The 22,881-nt window shown below is 46.1% G+C and overlaps 1 protein-coding gene across 1 annotated transcript; it reads left to right on the top strand.

Annotated features, from left to right (window-relative positions):
- Window positions 1-219: 219 nt before the first annotated feature.
- LOC306759492 (zinc finger protein 395-like) lies at window positions 220-21,203 on the top strand (the record flags this gene model as incomplete). Its single annotated transcript, XM_079245160.1, has 10 exons — window positions 220-259; window positions 14,042-14,211; window positions 14,408-14,544; window positions 14,616-14,725; window positions 15,700-15,896; window positions 15,968-16,068; window positions 17,269-17,539; window positions 18,030-18,104; window positions 19,455-19,525; window positions 21,092-21,203. Exons 2-10 carry the CDS (start codon window positions 14,044-14,046, stop codon window positions 21,201-21,203), a joined length of 1,242 nt encoding a protein of 413 aa, XP_079101286.1. The 5' UTR covers window positions 220-259; window positions 14,042-14,043.
- Between the last annotated feature and the right edge of the window lie 1,678 nt (window positions 21,204-22,881).

Below are 22,881 nucleotides of genomic sequence, written 5' to 3' on the forward strand. Positions count from 1 at the left end.
AAAACTCCCATGGAAACGTACGGATTGAGACTCCACGTAGAGTCCACGGTCAGCTTGTGTTTAACCTCAACCTCCCAGCAGAGCTGGTTGGTTCCGGTCTGATCCAGTCCAGCTCTTCCAGGATGCTCAGCCCTCCCTGATGCGAGTTGCAGCAGCTCACACACACTCACACACACACACACTCCCTGCTCCCATTGAGCAGCAGCAAACCCCCTCAGACCTGCTGCAGGTTTTGTTGTTGTTGTTGTTTACGCTGCAGGTAGGTGTGCGTTTGGTCTGCGTCTGTTTGGTGTGTTTTTACTCACCCTATGTGTGTGTGTGTCTTCTGCAGAAGTTTTTACATAGCTCTGCAGCAGATTTCCTTCTTCTTGCTTTCCTGTTTTTTGGCAGTGAAACCGGTGTTTCTGCTGCATGACCTGTGTGTGTGTGTGTGTGTGTGTGTGTGTGTGTGTGTGTGTGTGTGTGTGTGTGACTCCAAGTTAAAACCTGACAGATTGTGATAATGAAGATGCTGCAGATTTCAGCTGATTTGCTTCATTGAGGATTATTATGGTAAAGAATTTGTGATTGGTTGCAGATGGATAGGGGTGTGTGTGTGTTCACGCGGTGTATGGCTGTGTGTGTTCACGCGGTGTATGGCTGTGTGTGTTCACGCGGTGTATGGCTGTGTGTGTTCACGCGGTGTATGGCTGTGTGTGTTCACGCGGTGTATGGGGGTGTGTGTTTCAACAGTTCAGGCATGTTTATGTCAAGTGGAAACTGTTTGGTCCTGTTCTGCATTTCGTCGTACCTCGTCAGGTTTCTCAGCTCTAAAGTCTTTTCTGCAGCTCAGATGGAGGTTTGACACCAGAAAGTAGAAAATTTGAATCTTTTAAAGTTTGTTGTTAAATTAAAACTATATTTACAAAGAAGCTGAATATTAATGGAAATCCTGGTGGTTCTATTCCTTCCTTCATATCTGACTGTCGGTACCTTCTATAAAGAGGTCTTTGACAGCTTTCTGAAGGTCTTTCTAAGATTTTCTTCTCTTGTTAATCTGGCAGGAACGTTGTACGTCAGTAGACAGTTAGATGCTTCCATGTTTCCATGCAGAAAAATCCTGCATGAACCCAAAGGCGGAGTGAAAACTCCTTCCATGCAGACAGAAAACACTGCAGTGTGCATGTAGGACCTGTAGAGGGCGCTGAAACTTTGCAGCGACACGAAAACATTCGCATCTTCATCAGAACGAGACGGTGTATGGCATGTTGGTTGTGAAGTGCAGTCGTTCTCCAGCTTTTCTGTGGAAGTACAGTAAGACCGGCATCTGACTAAAATAATAATCACGATTATTTTGATCAATATTGTAATCACGATAATTAATCACGATCATCCAGGGTGGGAAACGCCCTTTTGGAAAAATAATTTGCGTACGGTGAGCCCGTCATCTGCGTACGTGTAACGGGTGAGTGTGTCTGCTGTCCTTCCTGGGTCTTCCTGACCTTGTCCACACCCGTGAATTACTTGTTCTTTCTGCGTTGTGTTCTTGCACGTGACATTGAATGAAACATATGGACCACGGCAGCTGCTAGTTGCTCTTTAATAACGTTCTGTACAAACAAAAAGAAAAGTGCTGTAACATGCAGCTTGCTTCACACAGGTTGGTCATCAGCCTCCTCCTCTCAGACTGCAAAGCGCGAACTGAGTTGGATAACTGTTTAATACAACTCTTTGTATCACAGCAATAACCCACTTGTTTAATATAAAGAAAAGAAATAACTTAATTTACAACTGACAGCAATTATGTATTAATGCACATCAAATGCAACCAGAATTAATTGCTCATGTGAACAACAAACACAGATAAACATACCTGTACAAACAAAAAGAAAAGTGCTGTAACATGCAGCTTGCTTCACACAGGTTGGTCATCAGCCTCCTGTTAGCAGACACATAGGAAGACCTTGTAGCTGCATGATATATGTGAATACTACAAACTCGAGTAAATGCACAAAATAAACAGCACAAAACTTCGTGTCTACAGCTCCTATAAATTAACAATCATAAAAATTCAATTTGTACAGTCAAATTAATCAAACACTTTGTTAATTACGAGCAGAAAAATGGCCCATACCTCCTCTCAGACTGCAAAGCGCGAACTGAGAGCTCCACAGCGCGGGCCGAGAACAATGCGGTGCTGACGTCATCAGACAGCGACTTCTTAAAGGGGCAGTATCAGTATTAAAACTGGAGCATAAACAATTTGTTGAACACAATCCGAACATTAATAAAGTGGAGATTTCCTGGTTTAGATCAGGATTTGGTGAAATTCCAAACATAAAAGAATGAGAGACATATCACTCTTGTTACATTCACCCCTTGTGAAATTCACCAATATCCTGATGAGATTTCGCACAGTAAATCAAAGAGGACTATACCAATACTGGTTCACACTGGCACGAGTGAAAATAAAGACCAAGTCTCCATAGTCAACTGAAAAGTTACCTCATGTACAAGGTTTGGAGAAGCAAGAGGGTGATCAGGCCTCCTAATTCCCCTAGCTATAAGTGACGCCTGTTACGCCACACATCACTGGCCCTCTCCCAAAAAAAACATGTGCAGGCCACACAAAACCCATTCTATGTTGAATAATCACAAACAGGAACAATCTTGGAACGTCTAAGTATATAATGACCCTAAGAACGACCACCAAATGAAATGTTGGGGCCCTTGAGAAATGGTTTCTGAACCATAGATTCTATGAGTCTGTTCACTGATTTCACCAGCCTTCCCGCACGAGTCCTAACCTGGCCATCAGCACCATCCTGTGCACGTAAGGCAGTGTGATCAGAAGTGTCAGCATGTGATGCAAATAGAGTGGATGGATCATCAGACACTCCAGCAGGACTAGATATTGGGCCAAAAGGCATCAAATCACTTGAATTAGCAAGTCCAGACTCTCGTGGGACTATCAGTGATTCCGGGCCTGCTCTGTTGTCCCCAGAGAAAGATGGATCCTGTACATCCACAGCAAATGCTGAGCCTTCAGGAACTGAAATAGTCTCGTCCCCACTGTCACTGTCATCCAAGTGAGAGACTCCATTGTTTAGTGACACAGGAACATCAATCTGATCAGCTCCCAGGAGTGGCAGGAAGCTAACATCCAGTAGAAGATTCCTGTGTACAACTTTTGTGTGTCCAGCAGCATCCTGGATCTTATAGACGTGGATGTTCGGCTTCACACCAACAACTGTGTACACACAGTCCTCCCATTTATCTGCAAGCTTTTTCTTTCCTCGTTCACTTTTATTTGCCACCAGAACTCGATCTCCCACAGATAGGGAAGCACCTTTGATGCGCTTGCCATACTGGCGGGCTTGATGTTGCTGCTCAGATAAAATGTGTCTCTGAGCAACATCCATAGCACTCTTCAGTGATGACAAGAGGGACTTGGCATATGAGTCATAGTCAGCAACTTTGGGGTCACCCAGAACTTGTTTGAACATAATGTCCACAGGGAGTCTCGGGACGCGCCCAAACATGAGGAAGAAGGGTGCGTAACCAGTTGTCTCATGAATGGTAGCATTGTAGGCAAAAGTGAGGGACTGGATTTGTTCAGGCCATCGTTGTTTCTCCTTAAGGGGAAGGGTACGCAACATGCAGCCTAAGGTGCGGTTGAAACGCTCAGTTACCCCATTTCCCATTGGATGGTAAGCTGTTGTGTGGGATTTTGCGACACCTGCCAGCCGGAGAAGCTCCGAAATAAGGTTGCTCTCAAAGTTTGTGCCTTGGTCAGAATGTACTCTTTCCGGGAAACCATAAACACAGAACACATTATCCCAGAGCTTCTTGGCAACCTGTTTTGCCGTCTGGTTGGCACAAGGGAATGCATGGGCGAGCTTGGTGAAGTGGTCTGTGACCACCAGGACATCCACTGACCGCTGCTTGCTATCTTCTGCCGACCAAAAGTCTAAGCACACCAACTCCATTGGTGCAGAGCTTGTGATACTTTCCAGGGGCGCTCGAGCAGCAGGCTCTGGTGACTTCCCAACCACACACCTACGACAACACCTTACATAAGCACGCACATCCTTCTCCATATCAGGCCAATAAAACCGCTGCCTCGCAAGTGAAAGAGTACGATCCTGGCCTTGATGACCTGCCATGTCATGGATACCTGCCAGTGCTGAGGCCTGCAGACTCTGAGGCAACACAAACTGGAATTGCCTCTGCTTGGACATTGGGTCCTTTGACACCCTGTACAGCAACCCATCACGGACCTCCAGTTTGTCCCATTGCTTGAACAAGCGAAGGACCTTGAAATCTGCACCGTGCCTCTCACGCCTAGATGGTCTTTTCCGGGCAGAAACAAAAGGCAATACTTTAGAAATCACAATATCCTGTTGTTGGTCAGACTGCAACTCCTGAACGGAGAACATAGGTAAGACATCCTGACCACCTGATATTCGTTGGACTTGGTGGGTCAGACAGAGAGCTCTATACTCTGCTGCTTCGGTCCAATCACAGTGAGACTCACAAAGAGCTCTGATCTCAGTTTGGTCATAAGCACCACTGGATGGTGGATGGCCTGGCGAGTCAAGAAGCTGGGTTAGGCAGGTGGACCTGAAGACATCCTGCACCGAACTCTCTACAATCTCATTGGCCTCTTGAAGCAAGGATGTGTATGGCTCTTCCAGTAGCCTCTGACCGACTGATTTTGCAAAGGGGTCACGACTAAGAGCATCTGCAACCACATTTCGTTTTCCAGGAAGATGTTTAAGATCGAAGGAATAAGATGCCAGTTTTGACACCCAACGAACCTCACATGCATCCAGCTTTGGCTTAGTTAAAAGATAAGTAAGTGGATTATTGTCCGTCCAAATGGTGAAACTACGCCCTTTCAGCCAATGGCTAAACTTTTCACACACGCTCCACTTTAAAGCCAAGAACTCCAGTCTGTGAGCTGGATATTTGCGCTGAGACGCACTGAGAGTTTTGCTTGCAAAAGCAACGGGTCTGGCACTGGACTCTCCTGGTGGCACTTGAGATAGTACAGCACCAAGACCATCGACCGACGCATCAACTGACAAGACAAAAGGTTGATCAAAATCAGGATGGGCAAGTACGACACACTCCAATAACATGTTCTTCAGTTGGTTGAATGCATTCCCACATTCTACTGTCCAATCCGCAGGACTAAGTCTACGATAGACACCCTGTGACTTCCTGTCCTTAGCGGCCCTTCCGCGTCTCTTCTGACCAGCGGTAAGAGCAAACAGAGGCTTTGCAATGGAAGAACAGTTAGGGATGAAATGCTGGTAATAAAACACCATGCCCAAGAAGGACTTAATCCTGCGGACAGAGGGTGTGCAACCATCAGCCTCCATCAGATCTTGAATGACCATGCTGGTAATGACTTCTACCTTGGAAGGATCCACAGATACACCTCCGCCATCAATAACATGACCAAGAAAGTTGACTCGCTTCTGTAGCAGGTGACATTTCTTAGGGGCAAGCTTGAGATTGTTCTCTCGCAATCTCTGGAACACTGTTTGGAGCCTTGATATGGCTTCGTCCTCTGATGGCGCAAATATGAGGAGGTCATCCAGGTAACACAATAGCTTTGTGAAGTTCATGTCCCCAAAGATACCAACCATCATCCTCATGAAAGAAGCCGGGCTATTACACAGACCCTGTGGCATGCGGTTGTACTCATATAGCCCTAGGGGAGTTGTGAAAGCTGTGTACCTTTTGTCATCTTCATGCATTGGGATGTTAAAGAACCCCGAAGTAAGGTCCATAGTGCTGAAGAGACAATTGCCATCCAGGGCTGCCAGACAATCTGATTGATGTGGGAGGGGGTGGGCGTCCTTTACAGTTCGGGCATTCAGCCATCTGAAGTCATTGCAAATCCGCAACCCACCATCCTTTTTCCATACCATTACAAGAGGTGAGGCATAGTCACTTGAGGACTTCCGGATTATACCTTTCTCCTCCATGTCTGTGAGGGCTTGCCTCAGTTTCTGGTAGTGTGCAGGGGGGACCCTCCTGTATGGCAAGCGAAATGGTCGATCGTCAACAAGACGGATGCGGTGTGTATATGCCTCGGCCTTACCGCAATCCAGAGAGTCTCTGGAGAAGATGTCTGCATACTCAGTAAGCAGCTGCAACAGACGAGTTTTACAAGTCTCACTGACTTGGCATGAAGACAGGTCGATACCACCTAGCCCCAAGTCAAACAGAGTTTTGGCGAGCTTGTCATCATGGTGGGCAGCGGGTGACCCATCACATTGTTGCCCCCCTAAGTCGGACTTTTGTTCCCTCGTAGCCACATGCAGACCCTGGAAGGCATCAAAATCTTCAACCGCCAAACATGGGGACACATCGGCCAGTTTACTGTTTCGCTTAAGTGTAACAGGTTTGTCAGAAGGGTTCACTACTGTCATTGGCACCCACCTATCACCCCAAAGGGGTGTGATGAGCCGCCCTACAAGAATGCCTCGCGGCATGGCTCTGGAATTGGTAGGCTCCACTATAACAGTGCTACCGGGTGACATAGGAGCACTAGCAGGAAGTCTGCCCCAGACCAAATGCTCATGTCTAGGTAGCAGCGTCACGGCTTGAGTTAGTTTAACAGAGCCTATTTTGTCTGGGGCTGCAGCTCCTTTCCAGCGTTCAACACTTGTAAACATAGACAAGAAGCGCTCCACATCAGGGTCAGAATGATTTTCATATCTGGATGCTATTTCCCAGTAGCCATCATCACCTTTCAGGGCATGAATGATGTACTTAATCACGTTAGAGCCCAAAATCAGATCATCTGGTTGACCAGGGACAACTAACGTGGGCACAACGCAGGAAACACCATACAGCTGCATTCTCAACTCATAAAAGCCAGTAGGTCTAGTTTGTGACCCACCGCACCCAATCAGGATGATGTTCTCCTCAGAGTGTTTCAGCTCAGGCAAAACACCAGCAGATTTGAGTTTCTGAACTGCAGCTTCACTGATGCTACACGCCATGGAGCCTGAGTCCAACATGCCCTGAAGCTGCACGTAGTTGTTAACAAGAACAGGGGTGTAAAAGAGGTCACTGAAAGCTGCAACCTTCTGCGCGGCTTGAACAATCACTCTAGACCCCTTAGGTGCTTTAGCACAGTTGTCCTCATATAAACTAGCTGGATCACAAGAATCAGAGAGGGATTTGTCAGAATCCCCCACACCGCCCCTCCCCAGGTGTGGGTTTCCTAGTTTAAACACTGGTCCTGCACCCCAGCATTGTCGAACGACTGAGTCTGACGTGGTGCAGCCTGTTGAGGACAGTTCCTCTTCCAGTGACCAGGGGACAAGCACTTAAGACATCTGTTCTCTCTCTTGCAGTGCCACAAAGTTGAATGATCACGTGCACCACAAATCCTGCAAGTCCTCTGTAAGGGCTGAGATGTTGTTGTTCTGGCACTGAGAGTGGCTGGCACTTGTGTTTGCTGCACGACAAGTCTGTCAAGCAGGTTCACCAAACTCCTCAAACAGTCATTGTCAACAGCAGTAGTAACTGGTGCTGTAGGCAGGGGTGCTGCGGATGGAGCTGAGGGTTCAGTCCCAAGCAGGCCAGACGTGTTCCCTGCCAAGGAAACATGACACTTGGACTGCAGTGTGTGTGTGGATCTATGTGGCCCGGGTTGCCGAACAGCTGCAGCTACAGTTTTCTTCTCTAGCATGTGCTCATCAATCCTCTCCTGAATCTCGCAGGCAGTCCATCTTTCTGCCGACTTAAACTTGAAAACACTGGCGAGAGACTTGTCAGGACAGTGTTTAATAAACATCATGCTGACCTCATGCCGTGGGTCATCAATGGCTCGACCCTGTCTTTTCAGGCATTCATCAGCCACATCCACCATCTTATTAAGTCTTATCCAGTACTCCATAGCATCCTCGCCTGGTGTGGGCAACGTATTGTAGAATTCTGCCAAAGGCATGCTAGAATATGTTAGCTCACTGAAGTGTTGTTTCAAGATGTCAAAAATCACACATGGGTTTGCAGCATGATCAATCGAGGTGTTACGCAGTTTTATTTTCACTACATCACCTGCTCTACCCATTAACCTTGCTAAGATTTCTTGGGAACGCTCATGGATAGGAATGGCTCTCTTCGTCAAGTACGTAGTCATTAGACCTTCCCATTCGTGGATAGTAAACTTATCTGAGCCATCTCCTCTGAAAATGGGAGGTTCCTTAGGATCTGAGTGCATGACTACACTGATGTTGGGCACAGTTGTCTCTGCTGTATATGTGGGAACACCTGTGCTCTGCGTGTTTACAATAGGTTGTAGCTGAGCTCTGATGGACTCACCTAGCTTTTCCGCCAACTGTGTGATGATTGTGCTCAAGCCTACATCCTGCTCCATCTGACCAGACACAGCATGATTGACACGAGTGGAGGTGAACTGTGGAGTGTCTAATGACATTCCCCTCTGCCCTGGAGTTCTGGATATGGAAGGCAGATTAAAGAATCCCCTTCCTACACCAAACTGGCATTCAAAAGGGTCATTCTCAACATTTTCATCCCCACGCCCAACTGAATATGTCTCACCCTCTGCCATGCCCGTCACTGTGTACACACGCAGGAGCAAACACAAAATCAAAAGAAAAGAAACTAATATAGGGAAAAGGCATATATAAGATAAGAATAACACTGGTAGACACCCCCCAAAATAGCATCAGGCACCCCCAAAAAACAGAAATGTTGCAGTAGCTACTAACAACTAGTAGTGTCGCATTCGGGGAACCCACACATCATTAAACCAGTCAAAAAAAACTACAGTAACAGTCCATGAAGAGTTATTCAGGCTTCCCGCTGGTGTCCGTCTCCACAATATTGAGCAGTCCACGGAGACACGGAGAAAAGTCCAAAAGAATACCTGAGCACTTTAATATCTGAGAGGTGGCAGCTTCCCGCGGTGGACGAGCTGATGTCGACTCTCTGCCTTATCCTGCGAAGGTCACGGCACCATTGTAACGGGTGAGTGTGTCTGCTGTCCTTCCTGGGTCTTCCTGACCTTGTCCACACCCGTGAATTACTTGTTCTTTCTGCGTTGTGTTCTTGCACGTGACATTGAATGAAACATATGGACCACGGCAGCTGCTAGTTGCTCTTTAATAACATTCTGTACAAACAAAAAGAAAAGTGCTGTAACATGCAGCTTGCTTCACACAGGTTGGTCATCAGCCTCCTCCTCTCAGACTGCAAAGCGCGAACTGAGTTGGATAACTGTTTAATACAACTCTTTGTATCACAGCAATAACCCACTTGTTTAATATAAAGAAAAGAAATAACTTAATTTACAACTGACAGCAATTATGTATTAATGCACATCAAATGCAACCAGAATTAATTGCTCATGTGAACAACAAACACAGATAAACATACCTGTACAAACAAAAAGAAAAGTGCTGTAACATGCAGCTTGCTTCACACAGGTTGGTCATCAGCCTCCTGTTAGCAGACACATAGGAAGACCTTGTAGCTGCATGATATATGTGAATACTACAAACTCGAGTAAATGCACAAAATAAACAGCACAAAACTTTGTGTCTACAGCTCCTATAAATTAACAATCATAAAAATTCAATTTGTACAGTCAAATTAATCAAACACTTTGTTAATTACGAGCAGAAAAATGGCCCATACCTCCTCTCAGACTGCAAAGCGCGAACTGAGAGCTCCACAGCGCGGGCCGAGAACAATGCGGTGCTGACGTCATCAGACAGCGACTTCTTAAAGGGGCAGTATCAGTATTAAAACTGGAGCATAAACAATTTGTTGAACACAATCCGAACATTAATAAAGTGGAGATTTCCTGGTTTAGATCAGGATTTGGTGAAATTCCAAACATAAAAGAATGAGAGACATATCACTCTTGTTACATACGGTAGGACCGGGATCTGTGTACGGAAGACCAGCAGCTGCGTACGGTAAGACTGGCATCTGTGTATGGTGAGCCTGGCATTTGCGTACGGTGAGACTAGCATCTGCGTACAGTAAGACCGGCATCTGCGTACAGCAAGTCGTAATCTGCGTACAGTGAGACCGTCATCTGCATATGGTAAGACCGGCATCTGCGTACGGTAAGACCGGCATCTGCTTACAGTAAGACCATCATCTGCGTACAGTAAGACCAGCATCTGCGTACAGTAAGACCGTCATCTGCGTACAGTAAGACCAGCATCTGCGTACAGCAAGACCGGCATCTGCGTACGGTTAGACCAGCAGCTGCTTACGGTAAGACCGGCATCTGCGTACAGTAAGACCGGCATCTGCGTACAGTAAGACCAGCATCTACGTACAGTAAGACCGTCATCTGCGTACAGTAAGATCAGCATCTGTGTACAGTAAGACCGTCATCTGCGTACAGTAAGACCAGCATCTGTGTACAGTAAGACCAGCATCTGCGTACAGTAAGACCGGCATCTGCTTACAGTACGACCAGCATCTACGTACAGTAAGACCGGCATCTGCGTACAGTAAGACCGGCATCTACGTACAGTAAGACCGGCATCTGTGTACAGTAAGACCGGCATCTGTGTACAGTAAGACCGGCATCTGCTTACAGTAAGACCAGCATCTGCTTACAGTAAGACCGTCATCTGCGTACAGTAAGACCAGCATCTGCGTACGGTAAGACCGTCATCTGCATACAGCAAGACCGGCATCTGCGTACGGTAAGACCGTCATCTGCGTACGGTAAAACCGTCATCTGCATACAGCAAGACCGGCATCTGCGTACGGTAAGACCGTCATCTGCATACAGCAAGACCGGCATCTGCGTACGGTAAGACCGTCATCTGCGTACAGTAAGACCAGCATCTGCGTACAGTAAGACCAGCATCTGCGTACAGTAAGACCAGCATCTGCGTACAGTAAGACCGTCATCTGCATACAGCAAGACCGGCATCTGCGTACGGTAAGACCGGCATCTGCGTACGGTAAAACCGGCATCTGCGTACGGTAAAACCGTCATCTGCGTACAGTGAGACCGTCTTCTGCGTACAGTAAGACCGGCATCTGCGTACGGTAAGACCGGCATCTGTGTATGGTAAGACTAGCATCTGCGTACGGTAAGACCGGCATCTGCGTACGGTGAGACTAGCATCTGCGTACGGTAAGACCGGCATCTGCGTACGGTGAGACTAGCATCTGCGTACGGTAAGACCGGCATCTGCGTACGTTAAGACCGGCATCTGCGTACGGTAAGACCGTCATCTGCGTACGTTAAGACCGGCATCTGCGTACGGTAAGACCGTCATCTGTGTACGGTAAGACCGGCATCTGCGTACGGTAAGACCGTCATCTGCGTATAGTAAGACCGTCATCTGCGTACGGTAAGACCGTCATCTGTGTACGGTAAGACCGTCATCTGCGTACGTTAAGACCGGCATCTGCGTACGGTAAGACCGTCATCTGCGTATAGTAAGACCGTCATCTGCGTACGGTAAGACCGGCATCTGCGTACGGTAAGACCGTCATCTGCGTACGGTAAGACCGGCATCTGCGTACGGTAAGACCGTCATCTGCGTACGGTAAGACCGGCATCTGCGTACGTTAAGACCGGCATCTGCGTACGGTAAGACCGTCATCTGCGTACGGTAAGACCGTCATGTGCGTACAGTGAGACCTTCTTCTGCGTATAGTAAGACCGTCATCTGCGTACGGTGAGACTAGCATCTGCGTACGGTAAGACCGTCATCTGTGTATGGTAAGACCGTCATCTGCGTACGGTGAGACTAGCATCTGCGTACGGTAAGACCCGCATCTGCGTACGGTAAGACCGGCATCTGTGTACTGTAAGAACGGCATCTGCGTACGTTAAGACCGGCATCTGCGTACGGTAAGAACGGCATCTGCGTACGTTAAGACCGTCATCTGTGTACAGTAAGACCGGCATCTGCGTACAGTAAGACCGTCATCTGCTTACAGTAAGACCGTCATCTGCGTACAGTAAGACCGGCATCTGTGTACGGTAAGACCGTCATCTGCGTACAGTAAGACCGGCATCTGCGTACAGTAAGACCGTCATCTGCTTACAGTAAGACCGTCATCTGCGTACAGTAAGACCGGCATCTGCGTACAGTAAGACCGTCATCTGCTTACAGTAAGACCGTCATCTGCTTACAGTAAGACCGTCATCTGCGTACAGTAAGACCGGCATCTGCGTACAGTAAGACCGGCATCTGTGTACAGTAAGACCGTCATCTGCGTACAGTAAGACCAGCATCTGCGTACGGTAAGACCGTCATCTGCATACAGCAAGACCGGCATCTGCGTACGGTAAGACCGGCATCTGCGTACGGTAAGACCGTCATCTGCATACAGCAAGACCGGCATCTGCGTACGGTAAGACCGTCATCTGCGTACAGTAAGACCAGCATCTGCGTACAGTAAGACCGTCATCTGCGTACAGTAAGACCAGCATCTGCTTACAGTAAGACCAGCATCTGCGTACAGTAAGACCAGCATCTGCGTACAGTAAGACCGTCATCTGCATACAGCAAGACCGGCATCTGCGTACGGTAAGACCGGCATCTGCGTACGGTAAAACCGGCATCTGCGTACGGTAAAACCGTCATCTGCGTACAGTGAGACCGTCTTCTGCGTACAGTAAGACCGGCATCTGCGTACGGTAAGACCGGCATCTGCGTACGGTGAGACTAGCATCTGCGTACGGTAAGACCGGCATCTGCGTACGGTGAGACTAGCATCTGCGTACGGTAAGACCGGCATCTGCGTACGTTAAGACCGGCATCTGCGTACGGTAAGACCGTCATCTGCGTACGTTAAGACCGGCATCTGCGTACGGTAAGACCGTCATCTGTGTACGGTAAGACCGGCATCTGCGTACGGTAAGACCGTCATCTGCGTATAGTAAGACCGTCATCTGCGTACGGTAAGACCGTCATCTGTGTACGGTAAGACCGTCATCTGCGTACGTTAAGACCGGCATCTGCGTACGGTAAGACCGTCATCTGCGTATAGTAAGACCGTCATCTGCGTACGGTAAGACCGGCATCTGCGTACGGTAAGACCGTCATCTGCGTACGGTAAGACCGTCATCTGCGTACGGTAAGACCGGCATCTGCGTACGGTAAGACCGTCATCTGCGTACGGTAAGACCGGCATCTGCGTACGTTAAGACCGGCATCTGCGTACGGTAAGACCGTCATCTGCGTACGGTAAGACCGTCATCTGCGTACGGTAAGACCGTCATCTGCGTACGGTGAGACTAGCATCTGCGTACGGTAAGACCGTCATCTGTGTATGGTAAGACCGTCATCTGCGTACGGTGAGACTAGCATCTGCGTACGGTAAGACCGGCATCTGCGTACGGTAAGACCGGCATCTGTGTACTGTAAGAACGGCATCTGCGTACGTTAAGACCGGCATCTGCGTACGGTAAGAACGGCATCTGCGTACGTTAAGACCGGCATCTGCGTACGGTAAGACCGTCATCTGTGTACGGTAAGACCGTCATCTGCGTACAGTAAGACCGGCATCTGCGTACAGTAAGACCGTCATCTGCTTACAGTAAGACCGTCATCTGCGTACAGTAAGACCGGCATCTGCTTACAGTAAGACCGGCATCTGCGTACAGTAAGACCGTCATCTGCTTACAGTAAGACCGTCATCTGCGTACGGTAAGACCAGCATTTGCGTACTTGTGAGACGGTCTAGTTCCTCACCGTCCTTCCAGTTTTAAGGCGTTGGACTTCCTGCTGCAGTATCAGGAATCATCCAATAGGAGGCTACTGTGAGACTTGTTGTGGGCGTGTTGATTGTATGTTTCTGCGTATGTTTCCATGGAATACTTGAAGAAATGACTTCACCCTTCCATCCTTCTGCTGCGTTCCCTCTGATCCCGTGTCTCCTGGGTTTCAACCAGACTGGTTTCAGCTCCACATCTCTGATTCCCAGCTGACGGTTTCACAACGTTTCATGTCCGGTTTTCTCCGCCTTGACATATCAGCTGTTATCAGATATCAGCTGTTTCTGATCAGCTGTTCTCCTGCAGAGATGATCCCAAAGACCCGTCTGGGGAAGCGCTCTCCTTTCGGGGCGCTGGTCACCTCCACATGTCTGGCAGCGGGAACATACATGGACGCTGGCAAGACCGTGATTGCTTTGACAACACCGTCCAGACAAGAAGGCATCAGCAGGGTCAAAGGTCATGCTGACCTGAAGGTGAGAAATGTTCACTGTAAACTAGAGTCAACACATTTGCACAAATGCATGGTGACTTAGTGTCGCTGGTTGGAGAAACAGATTTCCCCTGTGTAGTTCAGGAACACCTTGGAAATCCCAGAACTGCCTAGAGATGAAGGCACCTGTACTGATGAACAGCTGTTTGGGCCAATCACAGCTCTGTCTCCTCTCTCAGGTGTACTTTCAATGCGGTGCAGCAGGTGAATCTTTAGGTGCGCTTGATCAACCCGACCCTTCATCTCTTCCCTCCTCGGCTTCCATGTCTCTGTCCTCCAGACGATCCATCTCCTCCTGCATTAACGTGCCCAGAAGGTCAGACTCCTCCCATCCGTCGCTCCCTCCATCAGGCCTTTTAAACATGTCTGTTTCCTCTTGTCCTGCAGCGGGAAGAGTCCACAGGAGGTGGACATGGACGAGCTTATGGCTGCCATGGTCCTCAGTAGCCTGTCCTGCAGCCCGCCGCCGCAGGGCTCCGCCCACCCAGACCCACCAGGTACAAAACGAACAGCGCTGTCACTTCTCTCAGCTGAAAACAGCGGTTTAGAACTTACGCAGCTTCTAGAGAGTTCTTCTGGACAGGGGGAGGGGCTTACGCAGCTTGTAGAGCGATTTTCTGGATGGGGAAGGGGCTTACGCAGCTTGTAGAGAGTTCTTCTGGATGGGGGAGGGGCTTACGCAGCTTGTAGAGCGATCTTCTGGATGGGGGAGGGGCTTACGCAGCTTGTAGAGCGATCTTCTGGATGGGGGAGGGGCTTACGCAGCTTGTAGAGCGATCTTCTGGATGGGGAGGGGCTTACGCAGCTTGTAGAGCGATCTTCTGGATGGGGGAGGGGCTTACGCAGCTTGTAGAGTGATCTTCTGGATGGGGAAGGGGCTTATGCAGCTTGAAGAGAGTTCTTCTGGATGGGGGAGGGGCTTACGCAGCTTGTAGAGCGATCTTCTGGATGGGGGAGGGGCTTACGCAGCTTGAAGAGAGTTCTTCTGGATGGGGGAGGGGCTTACGCGGCTTCTAGAGAGTTCTTCTGGATGGTGGACGGGCTAACACGGTCAATGCTACAGCTAACAGAGAATACGATATGCGCTTTCATGTTACTAAAAGTTTCAAATATCACCAGAAAAAGTCGCTGGACTTGATAGTCTTTTCTTTCTGAAAAATGGCAGTATGTAGCACCAAAGAGCTAAGCTAGTCCTGGGGCCTAGCATGAGCACTGAATGTTTCACAATTAAATAATAGTAACTAACGAGTTTAGCTCCTTCCCTTAGTACGACAATGAACCTTTTTGGAAGCTCAAATCTCAAATTTAGTAAAACTGATTATTTTCTTAAAACTTGTGAATATGGAACTAGTTTCTGCTGTGTCTTTATTTTCTTCCTGACTACACAGAATGACATTAAACATCCAAAAATTCCCACAAATAAATGGACAAAACCAGAGTAAACCATTTCAACATCTGGATCATTTTCCAGCGTCTACACCAGACTGCGGCGGTGAACTCTCGGACAGCGGCAGCAGCGGCTACTGGAGCATTGGCCACACCCAGGGAAGCCCCGCCCCCTCACCACCAACAGAGCCGGACGGTGGTGCGGCCTCACCCTCTGATGAGGGTTTAGAGATGGAGCTGGATCAGGTTCTGTTTGATGAGCCGGCGCCGCGGAAACGCAGGGTGAGCAGGGTTGTATGGCAAGCACACGTTCTGACGGTCTGCAGAGGGTGATGGAACATTTCCTCCTGCAGAACTCAGTGCAGGTGGCATTCAGGTGTCTGTGGCCGAACTGCGGGAAGGTGCTGACGTCGTTAGTGGGCATTAAACGCCACATCAGGACAACGCACCTGTGGTAAGACTCAGCCAACCGACTGTTAGGACAAGTGCTAATTCAGTGTGAGAACGGAAAATCATGTTGAGATTTTTTTTTAAAAAGCGTTGTTTAAGAGAATTTTAAGATTAGCATTTTTATTAAATCCTTTAATTGTAATATACTATAAAATTATAAATTATGTGTAATATAACAAAAAAATACATCATATTTGTAATATCCCTTTTACTGATGCAACATTGTAAATAAAAAAAATAACAATTTTCCAGCAGCTGGTTCACGAGTACAATAAGTACAAAAAAAGAGTTGAAACCTTTATTTTTTACATTAAATCTTTTATTTTGACTTTTTTACTTTTAATGAAAGACATTATTACACATATTATCAGCTGTTTATTTTTGCCAATCCAGTGACTTGAAGAGCTAGATCGTCACTTTATGTATTTATGTACTTTCTATAAAAAAAAAAAGAATTTCACGGTAAATAAAAGTGTTAAAAGTATCAATCTTAAATTTGTTTAATTATTTTTTGTTATTAATTTTTAATAAATTAAAAATCATTAAAAAGGCAAAAATAAAAACAGGGAAGAAAATAACAAGAATAAAGTGCTACCTCATACAACTGTACTACTGGGACAAAATAAAGCACAATTTATTTTAAATAAATTATTGATATGTGAAAAATAAATAAATGTAGAAATAAAGTTATAATAAATACAGAAAAAAAGCACATCAATAACTAAAATACAATAATAAGTACAAAAGTAAAATGAACAAAGGTTAGACTGGGTGTTAAGAGGTTAAAATTTGATTCAAATTTAAATGTTTAAATACATTAAAAGTTTGTTAATTGAAAATTAATTTCATTTTCTATTTATTAAAAAAATAAATATAAATAAACTTAGAATTTTGTTTAGAAAAATAAAAATATTAAATTTATTTTTCGTGTAAATAATTTAATTTTGATTAACAAACAAAATCTAAATGTATTTGTAAATCTCTTGTAATGTGCAAGCTGACACATGTTAAAATCAATTTATACATATTAAAAAAACAAAAATATTGACAGGATCATAAAATGAGATGTAAATACATTATAAAAAAGTAATGAATACATTAATGAAATTATACATAAATTGTATATATTTTTAAACTAACTACATTTCCTGCTTGTGTTTTGTTGGTTCCGTTTCCTGATGTTGACCTTTGACCTCTGTCACAGCAGTGGAGGCGAACATGAACGCTGCTCCCGCAGTGAGGAGGACTTCTACTACACAGAGCTCAACCAACGGGATCATCCCACGCCGCAGTCTCCTCCCACTTCAGTCTGCGGCCCCGCCTCCACCTGTCCTAACTCCTCCCCCTCCTTGCCTCGCAGCCCTTCACCCCCCTCTCCTCTGTCTCCCACCCCATCTTCCTGCAGTGCTCTGAGTTGCTCCGCCCCCTCGCACTCCAGCAGTTTTTGGCAGGTCCAATCAGAGCACTCGTACCAGGTAGGCGGGGCTTAGCAGCAATGATAGATAGAACTGGTTTCTACACTGCCCCTACTGGTTACTCTCATCCTGCAGGTTGTGAATGCGAGGCGTTCATTTCTTTAGATATTTTCCAGCCTGAAGTACGCCGTCCATGTGGTGGTCCGCTTCCTGGAATCCCTGCAGAGCTTTTTATCTTGACATGATGACAAATTATTCTGTTATTAAAAACAGAATTTAAAACAAGGCCATGCTCGGCTTTACATGCATAAAGTGACGGATTATATCAGAGTTTACAAGGTTCCCGTAGTTATTAGGATACCTAACAAACTTAAAGTAAAAATATTTTTAAGTTTTATCAATAAAACATAGAAAGAGAAAATCAATTGTGATTTTTTTTCTCCTGTTTACACACAGATTCATCAGTAAACATGTTTGTTGTGTATGATGAAGCTGCTTTATCACATGTCAATGTATGAAATCAATCTAATGTACCCAAATTGTTCTTCAGGCTCCGCCCCCCAGTCACATGGCAGCATCGCCACTGTGTCATCTGACGGTCCCGCCCACCACCTGCAGTAGACAGGTACCATGTTTTACTTTTTAATCATCTGAGCACTAAAAAGGGCGCCATGATGAGCTGAAACTGGTCCAGTTTGGTCCAATTTGGTCCAGTTCTGTTCTGTTTAGTCCAGTTTTGTCCAGTTTGGTCCAGTTCTGTTCTGTTTAGTCCAGTTTTGTCCAGTTCTGTTCTGTTTAGTCCAGTTTTGTCCAGTTTGGTCCAGTTCTGTTCTGTTTAGTCCAGTTTTGTCCAGTTTGGTCCAGTTCTCTTCTGTTTAGTCCAGTTTGGTCCAGTTCTGTTCTGTTTAGTCCAGTTTTGTCCAGTTTGGTCCAGTTCTGTTCTGTTTAGTCCAGTTTTGTCCAGTTTGGTCCAGTTCTGTTCTGTTTAGTCCAGTTTTGTCCAGTTTGGTCCAGTTCTCTTCTGTTTAGTCCAGTTTGGTCCAGTTCTGTTCTGTTTAGTCCAGTTTTGTCCAGTTTGGTCCAGTTCTGTTCTGTTAAGTCCAGTTTTGTCCAGTTTGGTCCAGTTCTGTTCTGTTTAGTCCAGTTTTGTCCAGTTTGGTCCAGTTCTGTTCTGTTTAGTCCAGTTTTGTCCAGTTTGGTCCAGTTCTGTTCTGTTAAGTCCAGTTTTGTCCAGTTTGGTCCAGCTCTGTTCTGTTTAGTCCAGTTTGGTCCAGTTCTGTTCTGTTTAGTCCAGTTTTGTCCAGTTTGGTCCAGTTCTGTTCTGTTTGTCCAGTTTTGTCCAGTTTGGTCCAGTTCTGTTCTGTTTAGTCCAGTTTTGTCCAGTTTGGTCCAGTTCTGTTCTGTTAAGTCCAGTTTTGTCCAGTTTGGTCCAGTTCTGTTCTGTTAAGTCCAGTTTTGTCCAGTTTGGTCCAGTTCTGTTCTGTTTAGTCCAGTTGTGTCCAGTTTGGTCCAGTTCTGTTCTGTTAAGTCCAGTTTTGTCCAGTTTGGTCCAGTTCTGTTCTGTTTAGTCCAGTTGTGTCCAGTTTGGTCCAGTTCTGTTCTGTTTAGTCCAGTTTTATCCAGTTTGGTCCAGTTCTGTTCTGTTAAGTCCAGTTTTGTCCAGTTTGGTCCAGTTCTGTTCTGTTAAGTCCAGTTTTGTCCAGTTTGGTCCAGTTCTGTTCTGTTTAGTCCAGTTTTGTCCAGTTTGGTCCAGTTCTGTTCTGTTTAGTCCAGTTTTATCCAGTTTGGTCCAGTTCTGTTCTGTTAAGTCCAGTTTTGTCCAGTTTGGTCCAGTTCTGTTCTGTTAAGTCCAGTTTTGTCCAGTTTGGTCCAGTTCTGTTCTGTTTAGTCCAGTTTTGTCCAGTTTCGTTCAGTTTGTCAGGAACTAGTCTAGCAAATGAAACAACCAGTTCTTCTTCTTCCTCCTCTTCCTCAGGGTGTGGCGCCTCGAGTGCGTTCGGTCAGTGTTGGAGAGCAGTGGCTGCAGCATCAGAGCGCCCCCTGCAGGTCAGTGTAAACTTAATTTAAAAACCACATTAAAACAACTATAACACAAAGATAAATACTTACTGGGATAAAATAGTTGGTAACAAGTTAGTTTTATTACAACTCAGTTACCTTTTGGAATAAGTAGTGAGTCACGTCGTCAAGCGGAATATCTGCTCAAAAACTCAGGCTGTTCGTATAGCATCCTCCCAACAGGACCACGTTCCACCAGAATCATGGCTTATGTGCTAACCGCCTGCAAAACGCAATCATGCTTCATCCAAATTTGACAAAAATCACTTTTATTTTGTGAAACACTGTTGGAAACACAGCTTGTGACAGTGGGGCTGCAACGCTGACAAAACGTGACGTTTTCATCATTCTGCGGCCTGATGTCCAGTTTTTATGATGAGTTTAAACATCCAGACTGTATATAAAAGATGGGCGGAGCCTCCGTGACGTCACTCGTAGGTTTCTGAAGAGCTGAATTGAAGCTCGGTGGGCGGTTCCTACCATCACCATCTTGGCAGGGGCATGCATGTCGTCTCACCCGGAAAATACAAATATGAGCAAAGAGGTGGAGCTGAGAGGGGGGCTGTGAGCGTCATGGTGGATGATTGACATCGAGCGAACGCCGAGCTTTCTGTAGCTAAGAGCTAACCGAGCTAACCTGGAGATAACAGGAGCTAACCAGCTAACGGAGGTAAGCGGGCTAAAGCTAAGTCACGTTGTTAACCGGCTAAAAACCGCGGTTGTTCTACGTTCTTCTGACTTGAAGCGGGAGATCGGGTACCTGTCAATCAAAGGGACACGCCCCTAAATATGCTGAATTTTTAAAACGTTTAAAATGGGCGAGTTAGAAAAAAATTCACTCCCTCCACAGTTGTCATGAAGGTAAACCTGACCTATTAAACCTAAAATGGATTTTTGTACCAGGCTGTAAACATGTTTATTTCTGCTGTAAACGTGTTTATTTCTGCTGTAAACATGTTTATTTCTGCTGTAAACGTGTTTATTTCTGCTGTAAACATGTTTATTTCTGCTGTGAAGTTGGTCTTTTTAACTTGGGAGGCTTCACTTTTATCACCGGAGGTTGCCGCTTGGTCCAGACTTGAGGAAAAAATCCGAATATAAGTCCTAATGGTGCCAGGAGTGGGTACCCCCCATGCTACGAGGGGCTTTGAGAGGAAACTCTGAGGCCTATTGCAATATTGATTACACTGGATGGAAGCAAACTGAAATTGCTTCTTTTCAGTACATAACTTGTGGATGTAATATAAAATCTGAGGCCGGACAGAAGTTTGTTTGAGGAATATTAGGTTATGCCTGGGGCCAGTTTGAATATAATTTACATGCAATTATGCCAAAACCATTAAAGGTACAAAAAAGCTCTTCAGAACGGAAGTTTTCCTCTTTCCTGATGCGTTTAAACTCCGAAGTTTTAAGTGAAAGAGTGACACAGCTCCAACAGCGGCGGTTTTACTCGTTTTAACAGGAAAAATGTCTGTTGGTGTGAATTCTGCGAGGAAGGTGTTCCCATTGGAAACTGCAGTTTCGAACGTTTGTTGGGTTTCTGTCTGAATTCAGGAGGATTCGCAGCGAGGCCAAGAAATGTCGTAAAGTTTACGGCATCGAACACAGAGACCAGTGGTGCACAGCCTGCCGCTGGAAGAAAGCCTGCCAGCGCTTCCTAGACTGAACGAAGAAGACGAAGGACACGAGGAGGAGGCTCTAAACTTCAGCTGGATGATATTTTATACTTTCATATAACGGATTTACTTCAGTGTCTACTTTATGTTTACAAGAAGCACGTTTCTGCTGTCTTGTCTTAAATGCTATGAAGATGTCAGAACGACTCTCCTACGTGTACTAAAAACTTTTTCTTTACTCTGCAAACGTTTGGAAGGAACTCTGTCGCTTTACCTAAACAGGAATGATCTGGAGTTGCTGCTGTCGCTGCATTCCGGTTGAACTTCAGGCTTTTGAAGGTTTAGACACAAAAATTCATGAAATCCAATATGGCTGCTCGACGGCTCAAACTGTTGATCTCATTTCTTAGTTTGTGCCATTAAATCGGTTTCAGCTCCACTAAGCAGCATGTTGCTTTAGGCTTTTCGTGATTCTCGTGGCGATAAAACGTTGTTCAGTCTGTAAGTGTGTTCTTCTGCTTTCAGATATGCATTTGGTCGTATGGATCGTCATTCCCTGCTCCGATATCCCACTTCTGAGGCAGACAGAACACAGCAGCAAAAATGTAGAGATGAGCCATGTTCCCCTTCAACAGCGAATCCAACGCAAAAACAGTCACAAACGTGAATCCGACTCGTTTCTGTGAATCCGATTCTTGTCTGCGAATCCGACTGGTTTGGACGAATGCGACCATTTCTGCAAATTTGTCGTGTCTGCAAATACGACTAGTTCATGTTCATGTCAATCCGAGTCATGTCTGCGAATCAGATCCATGTCTGTGAATCCGATTCTTGTCTGCGAATCCGACTGGTTTGGACGAATGCGACCATTTCTGCAAATCCGATTCACGTCTGGGAAGCGGAGTCGTGTCTGCAAATACGACTAGTTTCTGCAAATCTGATTTGTGCCCTTGAATCCGATTTGTTTCCGTGAATCCGACTCATTTTTAACAAATCCGACTCATGTCTGTGAATCTGACTTGTGTCCCTGCGATGGACTGGCGAGCTGTCCAGCGTGTACCCCGCCTTTCGCCCAAAGACTGCTGGGAGAAGCTCCAGCTTTCCCCGCGACCCTTCGGACTAAGCAGTTGGGAAAATGAATGAATGAAAATTGTTCTAACGGGAAACGAACAGCAGCAGCTCAGTGTCCTCTTAATACAAATGAAAGGCAGAGACAGAAACCCGGCTTCGGGCCTCTAATGTGCTTTAGTTTACGCGAGTTTTTGCCGTTAGTTGGATGAACCGTCTGCAGAACAACTCTCGGCTCTGGAACTTTTTAATATTATTTTGTATAAAAATGTCATTTCTGTTATGAAGCACTTATTTTTCTGCGTTTCTGAGACCGAGGACAACTTGAGCTCGTTTGTCTCTCGTGTCCCATCATCCCTGTCTTCTGTTTGGAAGCTGACGCCATATCCACCGTTTCCGTGGGAAACGGGCAGCACTGTTGCAGGTTTTTATCGTATGTTTGGGTCCAAACATGTTTCATTCCTCAGCAGCGAGACTCGACTGCTGTTTCAGAGAAAAACCGGGAAGATGTGGATGGTTAGATGTGTTTCACCGTTATTCTACGTCCAACCAGATGGTCCAATAAAGCAGAGAAACTGATTTAAAGATCCGTTCTGTTTGATGACTCACTGAGTCATGTGACCACATCTTGATGAGGTGGGAAGTTGAGACCACCATGTT

The sequence above is a fragment of the Telmatherina bonti genome (genome assembly GCF_933228915.1).
Source record: "Telmatherina bonti genome assembly, chromosome: 1".
NCBI lineage: Eukaryota > Metazoa > Chordata > Actinopteri > Atheriniformes > Telmatherinidae > Telmatherina > Telmatherina bonti.